Source organism: Theobroma umbraticum, unplaced genomic scaffold (genome assembly GCF_002168275.2).
Source record: "Theobroma umbraticum cultivar Fairchild unplaced genomic scaffold, ASM216827v3 scaffold_130.0, whole genome shotgun sequence".
NCBI classification, from domain to species: Eukaryota; Viridiplantae; Streptophyta; class Magnoliopsida; order Malvales; family Malvaceae; genus Theobroma; species Theobroma umbraticum.
In genome coordinates this window covers 2,857,025-2,877,310 of record NW_018397264.1, presented here as the reverse complement: position 1 = coordinate 2,877,310, position 20,286 = coordinate 2,857,025, and the positions used below count along the sequence as shown (strand labels likewise).

The window sequence follows — 20,286 nt, the reverse complement described above, 5'->3', positions numbered from 1 at the left end:
TGTTTGACCTTAGATTAGGATATTTGAACAAAAAGTTGGTGGTGGTAGGTTTTTCTTATTTTATATGATAAGCTATTTCCATGGTTGCGGTTGGTGGCTGGCTCCTGGCTGACTGCCTTGCCTCTATTTTTATCCAATCCTGTTACATAACTAAGCCCTTTGCCATACTAATTATACATGATTTGCAACAGTAGTGATATTTTCTTTCTCATTTTATTGAAGTTGAAAAGGAAGATGCAAAAAAGGCATGAAAAAAGGGGATTTGGTTTGATAAACTATTTTGTTGTAAGGAAATGCAGTCCCCGGTCTAGGCCTACCAACCCAAAATGAGCCCCACTATGCTCTTGCTTTACTAGGCAGCCTTTCCTCCATCGAGGACCCAATGGGCTGATGATCTCGGGCTTTGAACTCGTTAACAATGTATGTGTCTGGTTACCTCAGCAGCACCCTCTCTTTCCAATTAAAAACAACAAAACGGACATAGGAAGGGCGATAAACTTTCGTGGGAATAAATGCAGTATACCCATTCAACTTTCAAGGTCGAGAGAGAGAGAGAGACTTGCCAAAGCTAACGCCACAATCTATATGCCCTCTTTTTTTTTTTAAGAGGTTAGTATGGTCCCATTATAACTTGATTTGTGGTTGCCTTTCCTTCATCGCCAAGGCATAAATTGAAGTTCCATGTCTTTGCCACTAAATTATGACTGATGACCAAAGAGATGTTTCAGGCCACCTTTTCTTTTTGGAAGAAAACTGATATGGTTTGCTCCTGAAGTCAGATTACATATCCAACTTTGCCATTCTTGTCACGGAAGGCCGAGGATTTATCAAGTCTTGATGTAGGAATTGTGAATCCGACCCATGCTCTGAAGCAGCATAGGTCACCCAAGGACCCAAGTGAAGTTGCCTGATACACCAGTAAGAGTCTTCCTTCACTAAATACGAGCAAGCTGAGGTAGTCTAAGACTTCGATATGGGCAAAGTTAACTTCGTAGACTGTAAAAAATGAGAATAAAATTTCAGAGTAATTTAATTTACTTTGTGCCAGCTTTAAGACCATCAATCATATATTTTAATATGACAGTTCTTCGAAGAACAAAAAATAAAAAAGAATAATCAAGATTACTTTTTGCACATTACAAGCAGCAGAAAAGTGAAAAAATGGAGAGCAAGGGAGGAGGGCAGTGCAGTTAGTTGAAAGGGGCTTCTCCAATTAAATGGGCTCTTGTCCCACATGGCCTGCCGTACTATGTCTCAACACTCCCCACCTTTAATGCTGACATGAGGCCCCCTACCCGCTTTCTAGGTGTTGATGTCTTCTTCTCTTTAACTTGGGTTCTACTTCTTGCTCTTTTCTGGTATTGATTTCTCAATTTGTTTGTTTTCTGCTGTTGTTTAGTCCCTTCTTAGGTTGTGGTGGTTGGGTTCTTCCTAGTTTTATCTCTTCTTGGCCGAACCAATAAAAATAAATAAATAAAGGCTAGCAAGAGAGAATATGTTCCCAAATTCCAGCTACATTTATAATTTATGTACTTCCATTTCTTCTTTCTTTGCTACTTGCTTAAAGAAGTTTAGTCTGATTAGGAAACAGCAGCCTCACCTGCAAATGGCCACTTTCTTTCAGATTTTGATACCGATTTCTGTTAAACGTTATCGTACCATAGAGCATCACTACAGATTGTGTAATCGTCAACTTGAGTACTTACACCTTTTCATCTCCTTAGAATACTTGGCTCTTCTTTCCAAAACAGTAACCTCATCACTGGTATCACACAATCTCTGGATCAAAACTTTATTAAAATCGTGGCTTGAAGAAAGAACCTGCATGTTCCCAAAAGGTTTAAGTCCAGATTTTACTGTAATGCAGTTCAATTTAAGATTTCGTATTTGCTAATTTATGGTTTCCGCAAGAAGATTCAAGGGTGCAGTGAGGGGAAAGAAGAAGGATTTCAGCCATTGACAGTGGGAATAGCCAATGGCACTAAGTACAGTCCTGTAAAGAAGGGCAAGTGATGGAAAAAGCGATGTGTTTCAGCATTTAAGGATAGTGCATTCCATCGGCTGTGGGTCAATATATTAAAGCCTGGTGTAATGATGCTGCTAAGCTGATTGGTGCATAAGAGAGGAGTAATACATGTAAAAGGAAATGAGCAATAGAAAAAGCAATGAAAAGCTGCAGAAGAAGGGTAATGTCCAGGTCTTAGCGTCTCTGGAGCTAAGTTTGGCTTATGTTGTTTGTAGTCCTTCCTGCAGGTGAAAAATGCAACTTAGGACACATCCACCAGGGCTGAGGAGGGGAAGGAAACAATGATTGAGATCAATATTATGAGATGCACTGAAATTCAATTTGATCACATGTAAGGAAAGGGAGCAAGATTAAACTTGTAGCTTAACTAACACCTTAAAAAGTTCTTTGTTATCGCCACCAACCAGTGGTCTCATGATCCTAAACTCACTTCAATTGGCTGAGACACCTATGATGCTTTATTATAATTAACCACTCTGTACATAGATTTAAATTTTAAAACCATCGGGTTACCACAATATTGAAACCAAGGAATCATGAACCACCCTTTGCATGAGCAATAGTCAAACCTGCCAACCTGTTGCTTACTGAATAGCATTAATTTTCACAATAGTTCATGAAAACAATTTCTAGTCTAGATCACAAATAGCAGTTTATAGATAAGCTTTAAAAGTAGAATAAAATGCAATCACAAAAAGTCTAAACAATAAGTCACCTATCAAAAGAAAGATAAACTGGAATGCTGGTTTAAGATACTGATCGAGAAGAAAGCTTTGATAAAATCAAGAAAGGAATGTTGACAAATAACTAGGGACAGTAACATTATTAAGTAAGATTGATTGGAATGACGGTCATGGTTTGCCTTAGTATAACCCATCACATCTGAATGAAGAACTTCTTTAGCAGCTGGTTTGAATTGCAGATAATAATAATCCACAAAGGAAACAAACAAGATGTTCAACTACTGCAAGGATTTCTTTTACTCCTTTATTTGGAAAAAACCGCTGCAGGGAGTGCAATATTAGGAATAACCAACCTTATTGCTAGTGATCAGTTACAACATGCCATAAACTTGGAAGCCCATAAAATTCTTAACATTCTATTTCTAAATCCAGTCTCCTTGTGGTACATATATAGAAGATTTAACTGATAAGAACATCGCATGTAAGTATAGAGTCTACAAACAATTATGATCATGTGTATATGTAGCAAAACTCCCCAAAGGGATACAAAGTCAAATTCATTAAATGAATGAAAGAGAGAAAGAACACAAATCACTAAGGAGAAACAACGAGTGTGATAAACAAACTAGGCAACAGACGGTCTTGTATGAGCTTTTAAGATCACTGCCTCATGTGATGATCAAAGCTAATAGAAGTTTTTCAAACATAGATAATTAAAATGAGATGGAATTCCCCTAACTAAATCACTGGTTTTAACTCATGGCAGCAAGAGAACTCTTGCATTTAGGTTGCGGCACAGGGGAAAGCAGAATGGACCGCTGGGCTAAATAGAACTACAGGCAGGTAACACAAATATTTAATCACCCATTAGTGTTTTGATGAGATTATGCAATAATGAGGAGATTATAATGATCCCTTCACAGCAAAGCATGATTTTGATTTCTACTTGAACGAATAAAGAACTTTAATGATCTAAGCACTATAGCAGAAACCTACTACAAGCCTAAAACTGTAAGCCATGCTATTGAATTAATGAATTTTATCTTATGTGGGGTCTCACGGGCTGGTTTTCCTAAGGAGGGAGATTGTTTTATGGATGAAGGCTCTTCATTCTATGGAATAGATTAGGCAGGTGAGGTGCCTGGATTTACTTGAAGTTGATTGACCATTAGAAAAGGACAGGCTAGACTTAATTGTAAACTCACCTTTCCATCTGTTCTCCACTCTAGGTAGACTTCTTTCTTCAGCAGAAAAAGTTAAAACAAATAATCCAGAAAAGTCACAATTTTATTTAGGTTCTCATTGGGGGTTTTAATTAGGAAAATCAGTATAGCTGATTCAAATGTAGAGCATCTTGACAACCAAGATTTTGCAATCTAGAAGAATTACTTTGCTTATGTTAAAGGCCGGTAACTACTCCAGGTTATCCCTTCTTCTCTTACTGCATAGTTTTTCGGAAACCAAGAAACCAGAGAAGAAAGAAGATTACATACATTATTCATCATTTCCCCAACAAGCATCAAGTAATTTTTTTTTTTTAAATACTCTAACAAGGAAGCCTCAGATCTTCTCAAAATTCAAGTTAAACATGCATTTATATAGAAAATTAAAAAGTGAGAATCTTTAATATACAATCATAACACAGAAACATTTAAAAAAAAAAAAAAGAAACCCAGAAAGACACAAAAAATCTCAGAAACCCACTACAAGACATTACCACGTGCAAAAAGCAGCTGCCGCAGTATTAACTTCAACAATTGGGTTTTTAGGTTTTGATATCTTTGATACCTCTAGCACATCTTGTAATAACCTCACAACCCCTGTTATAAGGATTTGCCTGACCGGCATTACAATCATAGTAAGAAGCACCAGGCTTTGCACATGGGACCATGTCCCTCCTCAGTGTCTCATAGCTAATGTACCTCCTTTGCATAACCAGCACTCTCCTGTTGCTCTCTGACTCCATTTCTTGCTCTTCTGAACAATCTTCAAGCTTGTTGTTGCAAACCCTTGGCACCATGACATCAACTTCACTGTTTTTCAGTGCATTGTTGAGGTCTAAAATTGAGACAGCGTCACAAGTTTGGAGGAAAAGAAGGGATAGAGAGAGGATGGTGATGAGTGGTCTAAGTATGGGCATTTTTCTGTTTTGGTTTGGGTTTTCTCAGTTAGTTTGGAGTTTTGTTGGTCTGTTTGAGCTCTTTCATGTGGCCTGAAGGCAAGACTTTTTGAGTTGTTGGAGAGGTGATGGATGTGGGCGAGACATGGAAACAGTATCAAGCCTCCGTATATTTATGTCACCAACTAAATTATCCCACTTTGCTTGGAGATACAGTCAAGACTCAAGAGTGGGACTTTTCCCCCTTTTTCTATAGAAAAAAAAAAGCAATAGAATATCATATGATAATTTTTTTTTTAAAAAAAAACTGTTATTAAGGAAAAATGTGTGATAGTAATTTATTTTAATATGGATTACGAATTGTGATGATTGAGTGGTCAATTCAACTAAGCTAAAACCTGTTATTTTGGGTACTTGGCCTATTGCACCTAGGGTCGGAAATGATACACAGTGGGTATAACAAGAGGATTGTAACGATTTTATAAAGCAAAAGCCCGAGTCTCACCTAGTTCGCTACTTCACTTGGTGTTTGTGCTTTGATGAGGACAACCTGCCGTTATGGAAACTTCACTGCAAAGCTAGTTTTATATATAACCTGGCTACTTATTTCTCCTTTTTAATGAAAAGGGAATCCGTTTTGAGCTTTGCCTGTTCCTGAGGAAGTAATCATCATCATTTTCTGATAAAGAATACATGAGACTAGAAACAAACAAAACCCAAAGTTGCTGGGAACCAAAAGGATGGGATCTATTTACGACCATCAAATTTTCTATTAATCATGTTTTTATACAAGAGTATGATTATCTATATTGAGAAATAAAAATCACAAAGAAAATGTGTCAGCAAAGGACTAAAAATCTAGTGTTAACTTAAGAATTTTGGGTTATCAATCAAATGGTATTTAACATGTATAAATGGAGTATTTTGATGCATTATTTCCTATATGAGTTCAACCCTTCAAGGACTAGTCGTTTGTCTCCTTAACTAAATCAGTAGAAAGAGTCAAAGTTTGCGATCGAGACAAGTGCATGATTTAAATTTGTGGGAAAGCATGGTAATGATAGAGGAATAGTTTGGCATCCTTGTGGTGAAATTAGAGTTAATTTGACATGTTTTAATCGTGTAATCTAAGGGTGAGGCTGAGAATGGCGTTAGTGGGAGTAGGTCATCTCATTTGCTTGCCCTGCCCACTTTGGGTATTAATTTTCCATACTTGCTTTTGCCTTGTAAAGTGGAATTAATTGTTGCATTCTCTTCTATATAAGCTTATAAACGCCTCATGTCGACACATCAAATCAAATTTATTTTCTTCCACAAATATATTATATGCATGTATGTATGTATGTATGTATACATTGTTCATCTTTCATAGTACAATTTTTGCCTTTTGGGGGATGTAATCATGTCCCACACTCTTATTTTGAAATATTCAACATGGAATTGAAGTGGTGTTGGTAAAATTTAATACATGCGTACTTAAAAAGTTGAATGCAAATCAGAAGGTAGCACCCCATTCTTTATTTCTTTCTTTTGGATGTTTTCTTTAACGCTTTTGTCAATGAAACATAAGCCAAAATGAAATCTTATACAAAATCTTGAATGAATTAAGTCATTACATTTTTGGGTCAAACATATATATATATATATATATATATATCAAGAATAACAAGTATGTTACCATGTACCGTACCCGTGACTTCATCAATATTTCCCATTTTAGTACTCTTTTCAAACTCTCCGGTAGGTGTTCTCCCAAACTATTGGGGGATTAATATTCTTTATTTTTTAAGATGTAAGTGTCTAAGACAACAATTCACGAATTCAACTACTTTTTTGTGTATATTTGATAAATTTCAAACGAATAAAAGAGATTTGAATTTTAAATCTTAATTTTTAAAAAGAATGGAAATTACTATATTTAACTTGAATAATTGTTATTCAATAATTTCATCGATTTCTCATGTTTGTAAAAAAAAAGAGAAAAGGAATGGCCATATTTAATGATCACAAATATGGAGCAAGACAATATTTAAGATAGCATTGTACTACTATTAACATTATCTGAAATAGTACTAGTATGATAACATTTCTCTGCCATGAGGTATTGCTTTGAGTCCCGGATATGTGGATATAACCACACATTTGACATGAACTTTTGTCAAATTTTGAAGGGTAAGTTTTCATTTGTTCTGTAACAAGACACACTTGGGACTCTTAAAACATTTGGACTGTTTAACATTGTTAATAAAGGAGACATACCTCTAATAAGATGTAAAACTCTTCTCTCTCTCTCTCTCTTTCCAAATTTGTAGAAGAGTTTTCTAAAGAGAAAATGCTTGTAAGCTTCAAGGTGAGAAATTGCAGTGACCTGATTCAAGGAGAATAGGAGCAGTTAACTAGAGGACACAGGCTTTCTTTGATGATATATTAATGCTTCCTTTTTGGCACTAGGGCTCGTGAAGACAATTTTGGCTTCATTACTCTCGTGAAGATATCATTATTGATGACATTGGAGTCTTTACATTTGGCTTTTTCCTTTGTTTTAACTGCAGCATCAAAAATACTTTGCTATGCCTATGCCTATGCCTATGCAAATGCAAACCCCTTTTAGTGTTAGATACTCTCTCTACTCCTAAACCTATCATTCTCATAAATGAACCAAATGAATGAAGGAATTATTACTTTAACCATGAATTAGAACATGCATTAACCATAAGCACATGTATTTTTATGTTTAAAAAGTTGTTGCTAGCAACTGTTAAGCCTCCAATCGTAAAACATTTCAATATTTGATTTGCATTTGGCAACAAACTACAAGGCATCCAATAAAAAATCAGAAAGACCTCAAATTACAGGTATTTATCTTATATTTATTACAATCCGAAATATCCTTCCGGTTCCTATGGGCAACCCCTCTGTTAATATCAGCAATGGAAGGTGGGGCTCATAAAAGGAAAGATACCTCCCATTGAGGCAGCAGCTACCACCTTAATTCCATGGGAACCTCACTGACCCACTGCTATAAAGACATGACCAGAGACAGGATGCACTGGTCACCACTTCAATTAACTAAGAAAATGACAACAAATACAAGAAACTCATCATTCCTTGTGTGCTAAATCTCTACATATACTTGAGAACAATCACCAGAGAAGGATGATGTGATCCATCTGTTCTGCACAAAAAGAGAGGGAGGAAGGAAATAGGATCAACTAGGTAAAGGTTACATGTTTTGGACTGTAGAATAAAACTGGAGGCGGTCTTTAATAAAGGGGAAACCCCATCAATGAAGAAAGGGAAAAACATCCACCATGTTTAGCACCTTTAGTAGGCGGTGGGATAGTTGTCATAGCAACCCATTTAGCATTTCCAGCTGTGGATTTGACCGAACAAATCCGGGTGGGAAGCAGAAACCAAGATGTGTTCAATGTAATAATTGTATCTCTTGTTGCACCTCCTAGTTGACATTCTTTCACTAAGGTCTGTCAATCCTAATTTGCAAGTCAAGGAACACTCGATTCATTGCGGCGCTTGAATTCACACTAAGCTAAACATTTTAAGCTGTGTTGAATAGATGTCCTCTGTAGCAAAGCCTAAATTTAAGAGTGCTGTGCATTAATTAGGCAAAATCTTTTGTTCCAATAGTGCTAGCTCCTAGCTGAGATGCAATCCACATTAGAGTAGTAAGTATCTGTAACTGGTTTTCTTGTCTGTTATTCGTTTTACTCTCAGCAATGAGTGCAATGGTTCTTGTTTGCCCAGCATTGTAATTTTACTAAGCCTTATTTATGTCATACCAACCAATATTCTTGTTGTTCGGCTTGGTTGCTGGCCATGGTCCTTGTAAAGGGAAACCCATATTCTCAGCTTTTAATGATATTCTTATTTTAATTTTTTTTTAAAAAAATTATGTCATGATTGTTTTTCCGTACAAATTTTCATGGAAACTGTAATAAATCATTCTTTTTCCCACTTTACACTATATTGTTTCACTAGACAAATAACAGAACAGAACAAAACACTTAATAATTGGGAGACTCATCACCAGCTAGCCTGAGTGGATTCGAGCTTAGCTGTGAATGGTAGACGTGATAAAGTGGAATGTAAACAGGATTGAGAGCGGCTGTAAGTCTCTTTAGAAGCCCCAAAATGACCCAAAATGATCAAGAAAAAAAATCCCAACATTTTGGCGTATCTGGCTATCTCCTTTCACAAATGGAAGTTTATTGAAACCAATCCTCTGGTAGAGATCATGTTTTTATACCATGAAAACCCTTTGAACGTTAAATCATAACCACTTGTAGTTTCTCTTAGGTTTGTGAGAGGCACTGATTGTTGATTGTTTCAAGAACAGGAAAGAAAATGGGGATCTCAGATTTGATGTTTTACTAAGTTGAGATCTTTTGCTTTTATAGATGGGCAATAAGGCCTTCACTTCTTGAAGAAACCATTCACAGTCATACTAAGAATTATTTCCTAGCATTGCTGACATGAGAGGATCAAAATCAAAGGGAATGAGATTTTCCCTTTAGTGCTTATTGCCCGAAGCAGCACTCTTTACCTAATTTGAGCATTTTCCCAATGCCATAGAAGATCAAAAGCATATTTGTGCACTTAAGCTGTTACATCATTCTTTTCACAAGATGCAATTCTAGGTATTTACTTGTAAGCCCCATCCACCGTTTGGTATGTATATTCATTCTTATCATCCATAATCGTTTGGGAGACCTTGGCAGATGAAGTAATGTTCGACCAACTCAGTTGACCTTTTTTCACTCTAAATCCAACGGATATCAAAAGCGTCTTTGATTTTACCAATCACAATACCGCTGTATTATGCTAACGTATGTTTCTGATGAGTCCTAGTTTCCCAAAAGGTGTAGGTCATGCATAAGATTCCCTGCATGAACTAAGGAATAATCAGCAAATCAACTGTTCAAAAAGAAGCAAAATGAAATGATATCCTAAAGATTGATGCAGCGAAAAACAACACCAACAAAATGGATGAGATGAATCCTCAGATAAACATCTTTAAGGCAGACACATCGATTCAGCATCAATTTGCCAAAACTAAAAGTTCTAGGTTCTGAGATCTTTAAAAAATTATGAAATATACCACTAGGCAGAGACTTGAGTTTACATACAGGAAAAAGGAAAAGTAGATTACTTCAGTTTCTCAAGATAATTGTCTGTTGCTTAGTTACTGAAGCCTTGAAAACTAGGCCACACAACTATAAAATTCAATTTTACTAATGCTACATGGTTGTTATCTCTCCAATTCTAGCACTTATGTTGAGCAATATGCAGCAACCAAACAGTTGGAATTCAGCATTATTCAATTCAACCCAATTATAGACGTTTACAGATAAAATTATGCCATATATATATCAACTATAAGTATCAAAAGCAAGAAAAAGAGTGAGAAACCTTTACATATAGACCATTCACTGGATTTATGCCAACTTTGTTGCTCAAAGACTAAGTTGCTCCATGTTCTTAGCATTCCTCAGTAGTCCATAGCCTGACCGTTTGTCTTCTTGCTCTTCGTATGGGTTTGCCCGGTAACTAGAACTTGCCTCTTCATTGTCTGACGAACCAGGTCTTTCGGTGAGGAACTGTTCCCAGAATATATCATTTACCCTAACTGGAGGAGCTGCAGGCTCTTGATGTATATTAGGGGCTTCTATTGGTGAAGGTAATGCTGCTTCCTCATCAGCCATGTTTCTGTTGTTCTCAAAACCTCTAGTATCAGAGTCTTTAGTGTTGGCATTAGACCTTGACTCGGGGCCTTTTCCAGTTTCCTGACCTTGTTGGGACATCCTAGTTAAGCTAGGACTTCTATTAACTTGCAAAGAAGAAGATGCCAGAGTTAGATTTAATTGACAGGAAATATGACTATCGGGTTCTTCATTGGAATTTAATCTCTGTTGCAAGCTATGCACTGGTGGGCTTTCATTCATTGGTACTCTTTGAGTGAAAGATGAATCCATTTTGAATGTAAAAGATGTCCCTGTATCCGAAAGGTCTAATGTTTCCGGTGTAAATAAAAGGCCCTCAGGTCTGGTTTGTGCATCTTTTGGTTCTCCTTCAGATATCCTTCTCTGCGGACTTGCACCATCTTCATTGGAACTTTGTGTGCTATGAGAAACCAAGTTGATATCTGACACAGCTGGTGATAATTCTAGTCTTAGCTTGTTTGAGAAATCTTGGTGGAAAATATTTCCAAACTCAGATCTAGAACTACTGTTATTGTCCACAAGACAATTTTCCGCAACTGGCTTGATCTGATCAACTTGAGGCAGTCGCCTTTTCTTGTTATATGCTGTGACATCCATAGATTCAATCTTACGAACAAGATGTTCAACAAAAATAGGGTCTTGAGCAGCCTTTTGTAAGAAGTTAAACAAAGTGTCCTGCCTCCGCTCCATTTGATCAGCTCGCTGTGCCAGTTCTTCCAACTGATGCTTGGCAGCTGATCGCTCTTGTCTAAACCTCAAAACATTAGCCTCTAGTGCAGCTTTCTCACGAGAAAGCTTTTCAATTTCTTCTTCAAATCCAGCTCTCTCCGGATCTATCAAAGAACCCTGAGGATGACTATGGCTGTGAATAGGTTTTCTACGGTGGATATTCTTAAGAAGATGCTTTTGATCTTTCACAAAATCTTCATTAGCAAATTCCCACCTTTCAGGATCAATCTTACGGAACCCCTGTCACCAAATTACATTCATAAGCACTCAGATCATGCTTTGTCACTCCAACCCTCATATATCTAACACCAAGCAAACTATAGCTAATAAAAATCTATCTTATTCCCCTTATACCTTAGAGAAGGATCAATTTTATTCATTAAAAAAGATGCAAAAGATAGGAAAATGTTAGCTGAGAGTCACAAAAAAGTCTGTATTCTTTTCAAGAGAAATGCACAAGAAAAATAAAAATCTGAAACAATTATCAGAAGATACTTGAATTCCATTTTAGAAAAGACTTATTACAATCCCCAACGTTTTGTTTGCAAGATTGATTTACCTCTATAGTTCATTGACTAAGAAACCACCCCAATTCTCATAGAATTTACCTATCAAACAGAAGACTTTAGTTGACCTTAAATTTTGTGCCGGCTTTAACCCAAGATTGATAAAACAGAAAAATGGATAAAATTCCCGTTTCTAAGGAACAAAAATAAACTAACTAATTCACTCCCATATATTTGCTATCATCAAATCGTCACAGTTAAAAATGAAAACCTATAACAAAATGCAAGTTAAACGCTAAATAAAGCCCATAATTTTACCTAATTATCAAAGAATTCAATGAAAACCCACAATAAATTAATAAGCAAAACCCAGAAAGAAAAAGCTTTGGAAAAGGAAAGAAAAAGATAAAAAAAGAAAAGAAACCCACATAGGTATTAAGCTGCCTGATGAAGCTGGAGAAGTTGTTGTGCTTGAAATAGGTGGGAAGCAAAAGGCGGGCAAACTCAGGAGGGTTCCAAACGACAAAGCTCTTTTTGTTGGAACTCCAAGACACAATATCGTCGGTCGATGAGTCGTCCACCATGTCGTATGTCTTTAGAAGGAAAGGTGCAGGGCCTCCGCCGCCGCCACCGGATGCGGAGGGTGCACTTGGGTCCATTTTGGCAGGTGGTTCGTTTGTTTGGTAGGGGAAGAGTTTACGGAGTGCAGGAAAGGGGGTCAACAGGGGAAGCGTCAATTTGCCAAAACGGAAATTTGCGAGCGTTTTGTTGTGCTTTTAGTTGTAATGCCTCGTCCGATTTGGACAAAAGACGCTTCGCTTCGTATTTACACTCAATTTGATTTTTATTAATTTTTTAAAATTCACGTTTATTGTTTTTTATTTTTTTACTTAAATTAAAATCTAAAATAATTTTGAAAAATACTCATTTCATTTTATAAAAAAAAAGAAGCCTACATAATTCAAGGTTTTTACAAGATCTTGAATACATAAGTATAATATTAGTTTCCACATATACACAAGTATAATATTACTTTTTGAATATACACAAGTATTACATTAGTTTACAAACATTCACTGGTAAGATATTAGTTTCCGAATATACACACGTTTGATATCAATTTCAAATATACACATGTATGACATTAGTTTCCAAAAATACACCTGTATATATTAGTTTCAGAACATACACATATAATATATTAGTTTTCAAATATACACACATATCATATTAGTTTCCAAAATATTCACATATTATTTTAGCTTCAGAATATACACATATAATGTATTAATTTCCCCATATACACACATTTCATATTAGTTTTCACATACACACAAATATGGTATTAGACTATTAGTTTCCTAATATAAACAAGTGTTGCATTAGTTGCCATATATAGACAAGTATAGTTTTAGTTTCCACATATACCAAAAACCAGGCAGTTTCCACTATCTTCTCATCTTGAACAATTGCCTAATTCTTCAAAACATATTAATTACAAAACCAAGGAGATGTCTGTCCCGCTGGGAGGTTCATTGTCGTCTTTGAAGGTATGCACTCGGGATCTTATCAAAGCTGTGTAGAGATATGATGGTGTAAGAGGTTGTTAGGAGTATCTTCACCTCTGAAACTCAGAAAGACGTCATGGTTCCATCTAGAGCTAGAATGAGACGCTTCCATTTATGAAGCACTTGGCAGCCATGGCAAGGCAATCAAATATCCTATAGAAAGACAAGTGCCTTTTTCTGTTTTGGAAACTTCTTTGGCTTTTTTAACCTGAAATGAAATATATGGTGTTTAAATTAATTAAACAAGGGATGGTTTAATATTAATTAATTGATTATATGGTGTTTAAACTCATAGGTTTAAAGTAAACCTGAAATGAAATATATTTATATACATGGTGATGTTAATTAATAATTTAATATTAATTAATTACATTGTATTTATGAATATCACATGTAAAAAGACTCCGGTTCAATGAGACAAATATATGGTTGGACCGATAAAAATAACTTTATTGAAAAGAAGAATTATAGGCAACTAATGGACTAAATTGAATTTTATATTATTGAAAACAATTGAAGAAAGTGTAAAAATATATTATTATTTCCAAAAGGAAAAGTGTGAGAAAAAAAAAAGATTAGAATCACATCCTCTGGTAGAAAGAAGGAAAACAAAAATGTTAATTAATTGTATATGTCATGGAGTTAGTATAATTAATTAACTAATAATTGATGTAAAGCGTGGATATGTAATTAGATAATCATTTAAGTTTTGAGTTTAATAGATTTATGTAAAACAATTTTAAAAAATAATAATATCATTAAATATGTACTAAAGTAGAAAATTGTGTGAAATTTAAAATAGAGTTTTAAAGGACAAGGATAGAAATCGTCCTTAACATGGAAAATAACAATTTTTATCTTTCGTTTATTTTTATTCCTAATCTAATCCTCCCTTCAGCTTCCATATTCTATTGTATTATTCTTTTCTGATTGCTTTTTCAATAACTTTATATGGTTTGCTCAATTATATTTACGACATTATTAAACCATTATGTTTATTAAATATTTAAATAAATTAAAGTGTCATGAATTTTTTTGGAAAAGATATATATGAATATATTAAATTCCCCGATTGAATTACTGTCACTTCATTGTTGATACCAAAGTTAATCAACAACTTTATATATAATATAGATGAAGAAACGAATTTTTATTTTTGAACGCCCATAGGCCATAGTCTGCTCTACTGGTGTCCACATAACTGGCAGCCGTAGCTATTAAACTAATCAAAAGACGCGACTCTCTCAATTGAAAGAAAATTAGATAAATGGGAAAGGTCTCGGAACCATTACATGCTTCGGACTTAATCTCTTCCTTTATTTTCTTTTCTTTTCTTCTTTTTATTGCATGAAAAAGAAAGCTGTACCTAACCTAACCTAGTAGAATAGAGCTTTTGAGTAGATGTAGTCCCACTTTGTGTTTCTTCTTGCACTTTCTAGCGTCGTCATGCATCGAATGTCTTTGGGAAGCTCGATCAATTGGAAGATGGATGCCCCATTTCTTGACAAGACCTCTGCCTTGCGCCTCAACTGAAACTTCAATTTCATCTCCTTCACCCGCGTTTATGTCCTCAAAAATGGAGTATCGCAGGTAAGTTACCCATGCATGATCGTCATACATCTCCGCGTCAAAGGAGAAAGATCGATCAAAAGTCTCACAGCCCTTTGTCTTGTTTCTAAATAATATATTAAGGCGAGCACGAGTGCTGCTTCCATTATAGTAATATTCTTCATTGATCCCGCGGACAACCCACAAAACCATACATCGTCTCTCATCTGATGCAAGTAAAGGCATACAAATCAACACTGATGAAGATCCCGTTGCTTTGTAGTCGCACCAATCTGGCACCTCTCGAGCAGGGAAGCAAGCTTCCAAATACTTGTTCTTGGACTTAAAATCCTGTTTCAAAGAAATTAAGTTCGTTATATATGATCGTTAACATGGAGATAGATGGATCGATAAATAGATAGAGGGAGAGAGACCCCTGAACCAGATGTCCAGTTGAAGTATGGCCGGGAAAGTGAGAATGAAGGAAGATCCCACCCCTCAATGTCCATTATCTGGCGACAATTAGTTATTAGGAATCGCAAAAGATTTCTGGGTGCGTTTGATAGCTTTGGGTATTCAACGATCGATGTGCACCGCTCTGCTTTAAACCAATGTAATTCTGGAGGAAGCGCTTGAATTGATTGAAGGTTTTTGCAGTCATTCAAATACAGTCCCCTTAAGCGAGAATGATTGCTGATTCCAACTGACAGACTACAGAACTTGTTTCCACTTAAATCCAAAGAGTCAAGTAATGGGAAACTCCCAAAATCAATGGAAATGTCCTTGTTAGACAAGTTTCGGTTAAGAAGATTAAGCTTTGTTAATGAGCTTAAACGAGAAAACGTCGCCGGTAGTAAAGTGGAAGAACCCTCGCTTTTTGGTGAAACCCATGATGAAAAGAATGAGAAGAAAGATTTAGATGGCAATTCTTCTCTACATCCAGCTAATGATAGATCTTCAAGTTTCTTCAAAAGTCCGAAGGAAATAGGTAACTGTGTAATAGCAGATCCATTTGCAAAAAGATTTCTCAGAGCTTCCAACTTTCCCAAATGCTCTGGAAAACTGCAAAGTTTCGAGCAACCATTGAGGTTTAGGGTCTCAAGAGATCTTAAGTTGCAAATGCTGTCTGGAAGTTCCCTTATCTTGTTGCACTCTGCCAAGTTCAAGAACACAAGTCTTTCCAGAGTCCCAATGGATTGATGAACCTTAATTAAACTTGTGCAACCTTCAAGTTGAAGTCTTTCCAGACTTAGTAGTCTAGCAAAGTTGGGTGTCTCCGCAAGGTGGAGTGAATAGCTGAGATCTAGTATTTTCAGCTTGTGGAGAAACTGTTGCAACAAGAGAAAGAGAATAAGAACAAGTTCGCAATAATAAGCAATTAATATTTGAAGTGAAACGAATGATAAAAAGTCATTGGTGTTGCAAAGTGATTTTAATTACTTTTGTCTCCTTCCAAACTTTTTTGACATTACTAAACCGCAAGTCAAGGACAGCTAGATTGTCCAGATGAAGATTGGGCGGTAAAACTTGTAGAGGACATGTATGCCAACAGAGCCATCTTAATTCTTTGGAAAAGTTTTCATAGCACCCACTAGCGCAACGTACAGAATTGATTTTCAGCAATCTTAAATTGGTCATCTTTGCAAATGCTTCCGTGCTCACGATGACATCTTCTGATCTGGCTGATACATCTAGGCTAAGACCTTCCACTGCTTTAGTTCCCTAAAAGCAACAAGAGTACAGTTAATTAATCAAACACAATATACTTTTGCATTTATCTAGTATACACTCGCAGTTCCCAAAATTTGAATAGTATAGCAGATTGGTCCATGAAATTCAAACTGTCACAGATGTGTCTCTACACATTCAATGTTAAGGGTATAATCACTTATAAGAATTAAGGCATGTGTATTGCGCGTAGCAGACATATGATAAACCATGGATGCATCTAACGATGTTTTTAGTCAACTTTTACCATGTTTGTTTGTAGTAAGTTTACTACGTCCTGATGAAGCCACACCCTGCTGCGTTTTCCGGTATGATTTGGTGATATTTCACGAACAATCTCTCTTCCCATGTCTCGAAGTAGGTCATGCATTTTTAGCTTATGATTATGTTGGTCAATTGTTATGAGGGACCTCTCCAAGAGAACACTAACACCGATTACCGGAAAGAAGCCACAGCCATCTAGTATTTTCATGACATATTCTTTGTCCATCCCAATAAAGAAGCATGCAATATCAAGGAATATAGCCTTCATTTGATCATCTAGTGCATCAAAACTGATCCTAAGCTTCTTTTGAATTCGGTCATGAGGTATTTGTCGTAATTTTTCCACCACATTTTCCCATTCAAGCTGGCTTCTTTTAAACAAATAAGACCCCAAAACTTCAAGAGCTAGGGGAAGTCCTTGGACATGATCCACCACACTCTTGGAAAGTTGGAAGTAACCATCTTTGGGATTAGGCCTCCTAAACGCATGCCAACAGAAAAGCTGGATTGATTCCTCAGGATTCAATTTTTCTACCTTATATCTTTGATCCACCTCTAATTCAGTAAGCAAACGTTCATCTCTTGTTGTAACAATAATCCTACTTCCTAGACCGAACCACTTCCGATCTCCAACCAATGAATTCAGTTGTGTTGAATCATCCACATCATCAAGAACAATAAAAACTCTTTGGTAACGAAGCCTCTCCTGGATCAAATTGATTCCTCTGTCAACATGATCTATAATAACACTTTTCAAATTCAGGATATCAGAAAGGAGTTGCCGTTGTATACTAGCAAGACCATTAGGTTGCTTAGAGTTATCTTTAATATCTGAAAGGAAACTGCTTCCATCAAATTGAAATCCATCACAGACAGAGTTGTAGACAGCTTTGGCAATGGTGGTCTTACCTACACCACCCATTCCATAGATTCCCATTATGCGAACTTTTTTCGATCCGATGCTTAAAAATTCCATCACCCTTCTGACCCGGGATTTTATAGCAACTGAGTGAGTGGCAACATGCAAGTAAATGCGGTTTACTTTCCTGAGGACATCTTCCACAATCTTTTGGATAAACTTTGATTCATGTCTGTAAAGTAAGTTAGAGAAGCAACATAAATAAATAAATGATTAGCCTAAATTAAAATATTTACAAACTTTGGATACTAAAATGAGTGTTTAGATCTCAAAAAACAAGCATCCAAATCTTAATTTTTTTTGGATAATTATCTTAAAAAGAATTAAATAACTACCCGTCTGCGACGTTTTGCAGGTCCCAACCAGATAAATCTGCAGCTTCTGTAAGAGCTGTTCTCCACCTCTTAATCATCTCCGTATCTGCTTCAAAATGTTCTTCGTGTTTAGCAAATGCTTTTGCAAAACTTCCGGTCTGATTTCGAACATCAGATGGATCAACATGGTAGAAGATTGGAACAACAATCTGGCCTACTGTGTTTTTGCAGTTCATAATATTAACAAGTTCATTAAGGCACCACCTGGAAGAAGCATAGCCCTTTGAAAACACCAACAAAGAAGCTTTTGATTCTTGTATCGCCTTGAGCAGCTCGGAGGAGATGTCTTTTCCCCTTGCAAGTTCATCATCGTCTCTGAAGGTATTCACTCCAGCCCTTAGCAAAGCTGCGTAGAGATGATCGGTAAAATTCTTCCGAGTGTCTTCACCTCTGAAACTTAGGAACACTTCATATTTCGATTTTGATCTGGAAGAAGATGCTTCGGACAAGCCTTTGGTAGCCATGGGAAATTAAGTCAACCAAATAGGCAATAGAGAAAAAGGAATTTGGAAAACTGGGACATCTGAAGCGCAAATCTATTCTCTGTTGGTGTTTATATTACACATTAAGATCATTGCCCAATTATGAAAAACTTCATTGACTTTCGGTCTATTTATTTTATTTTCTGAGATTATTGCTATTTCTATGAAACCCCATAGAAAATGTTGTAATGTTGTCCCAAATCACGTAACGACTTTGACAGATCGAACACCAAAAAAATTGATTAGGGGAACGGAAATTGAAAGTAAATTTGACTGTACAATGATGTAAGCTGAAAGATATTATAATTGAGATAGGATAATGATTTGGTTTTATTGTTCATGTTAAAAACCATAGTGACAGGCATATCCTTTGTTATTCATTTTTTGAAGCCAGATAGAGCAGAGTCAATAGCTAATGAAATAAATCTTTTTCTCAGATGAGGCAGAGATTCAATTGAGTAGTTTGAGATTCAAGTTCTACTAATATTAACAAAATTAAGAAAATTTTATTCCCAGCATGGGAAAGCAGGAACAGAGCTTCAAACAGAGGGAAGCTCTGCAACTAGACCAAGATTTTTAATCCAAACTTCTCTTATTTTTCCTTCTAATTATTTTCACCTAATTAATTTCAGAATGCATGGTGATTTCTCACGCTCCAAGCTCACCTCCGCAAGAAATGAATCTTATAGAAACCAAAAATCGAAACGATTTTCTTTTATAATCTTAAAAAACACATAAATGTTCAGAAATTGAAATATTAAGTTAAAATACAAAATCCGTATCAAACATAATATTTGATGAAAGGAAATTTTGATATTGCTCAAAATTAGCTTTGTGGTTACTCGGCAACTTCATGCCCCCAAAGGTCGCTTAACATAGTATTTTATCAAAGGGGGATGCTGCGTAACTGTTTCCTGGAGGAGCCTGCCGAGTAATTGAAGTTCCCCAGGCTGAGGAACCCATGGTTAATATACTTCCATTACAGTTACTGGCATATCATCTGAGTGTTCTAAGGGGATTCAACGTTGACAAGCCTCGGAATCTTGCAAAGAGCGTGACCACACGATGAAGAATGTTTACTGATGAACTTGCATTCACGTTCCCCTGCAAATTATTAGAGTAGACACAGGACGCATTCTTTTGCGTCAATTTGTTTTTCCTTCTTGAGATTATTTGCAAGATGACTGAGGTATAATTGCATGAAAGCGACGATGGTTTTATGCCGATACGATGAACAAAATGACAATCTTAAGCACTAGACTAGCGTTTCATCTTATGATTGAAAAGCTTTAGCATGAACCTTATTTTTTTACAACATTTTCTTGATGAGTATGTGATATCGTCTCGATAAAAAAATAAATAAAATTTTATGGTTATTTTCTTTTGCAAATAAACTCTGAAGCCTGCATGCAGTTTATGCATTGTGATTTTTCTGGAGGCTGCACACGTTCTACATTTTGTTTTTTGGAGGGGCTTTTGATCAATCTCATCTGGTCTGCTAAACGCCGAATCAAAATCCTTGAAGCAGTGGCCAAACACTTTGAAGAACAATATAAAGCAGGGGAAGTTTTAGTGTTGAAAGATATTGGGTGCAACTTTAGA

At 36.1% G+C, this 20,286-nt stretch overlaps 3 protein-coding genes across 7 annotated transcripts; all 3 read right to left on the bottom strand.

Annotated features, from left to right (window-relative positions):
* Window positions 1–4,276: 4,276 nt before the first annotated feature.
* Window positions 4,277–4,998, bottom strand: LOC110421991 (protein RALF-like 24). Its single transcript, XM_021435735.1, has one exon. It carries the CDS (start codon window positions 4,847–4,849, stop codon window positions 4,475–4,477), a length of 375 nt encoding a protein of 124 aa, XP_021291410.1. The 5' UTR covers window positions 4,850–4,998; the 3' UTR covers window positions 4,277–4,474.
* A 4,193-nt stretch (window positions 4,999–9,191) lies between these two features.
* Window positions 9,192–12,590, bottom strand: AT-HSFA5 (winged-helix DNA-binding transcription factor family protein). 5 transcript variants are annotated; one of them, XM_021434414.2, is made up of 3 exons: window positions 12,230–12,590; window positions 10,256–11,535; window positions 9,192–9,737 (listed from the first exon to the last, which is right to left on the bottom strand). In XM_021434414.2, exons 1-2 carry the CDS (start codon window positions 12,458–12,460, stop codon window positions 10,300–10,302), a joined length of 1,467 nt encoding a protein of 488 aa, XP_021290089.1. In that variant the 5' UTR covers window positions 12,461–12,590; the 3' UTR covers window positions 9,192–9,737; window positions 10,256–10,299. The 5 variants fall into 5 exon arrangements, with proteins under 5 accessions (XP_021290089.1, XP_021290092.1, XP_021290090.1 ...); XM_021434417.2 differs by having other exon boundaries at window positions 10,262–11,535; XM_021434415.2 differs by having other exon boundaries at window positions 9,192–9,728; window positions 10,262–11,535; window positions 12,230–12,589.
* Window positions 12,591–14,515: 1,925 nt separating this feature from the next.
* On the bottom strand, window positions 14,516–18,875 carry LOC110420993 (disease resistance protein RPV1-like). The gene is made up of 5 exons (XM_021434410.2): window positions 18,164–18,875; window positions 16,893–18,000; window positions 16,358–16,639; window positions 15,352–16,245; window positions 14,516–15,268 (listed from the first exon to the last, which is right to left on the bottom strand). The coding sequence occupies exons 1-5, from the start codon at window positions 18,664–18,666 to the stop codon at window positions 14,741–14,743; spliced, it is 3,315 nt and encodes a 1,104-aa protein (XP_021290085.1). The 5' UTR covers window positions 18,667–18,875; the 3' UTR covers window positions 14,516–14,740.
* Between the last annotated feature and the right edge of the window lie 1,411 nt (window positions 18,876–20,286).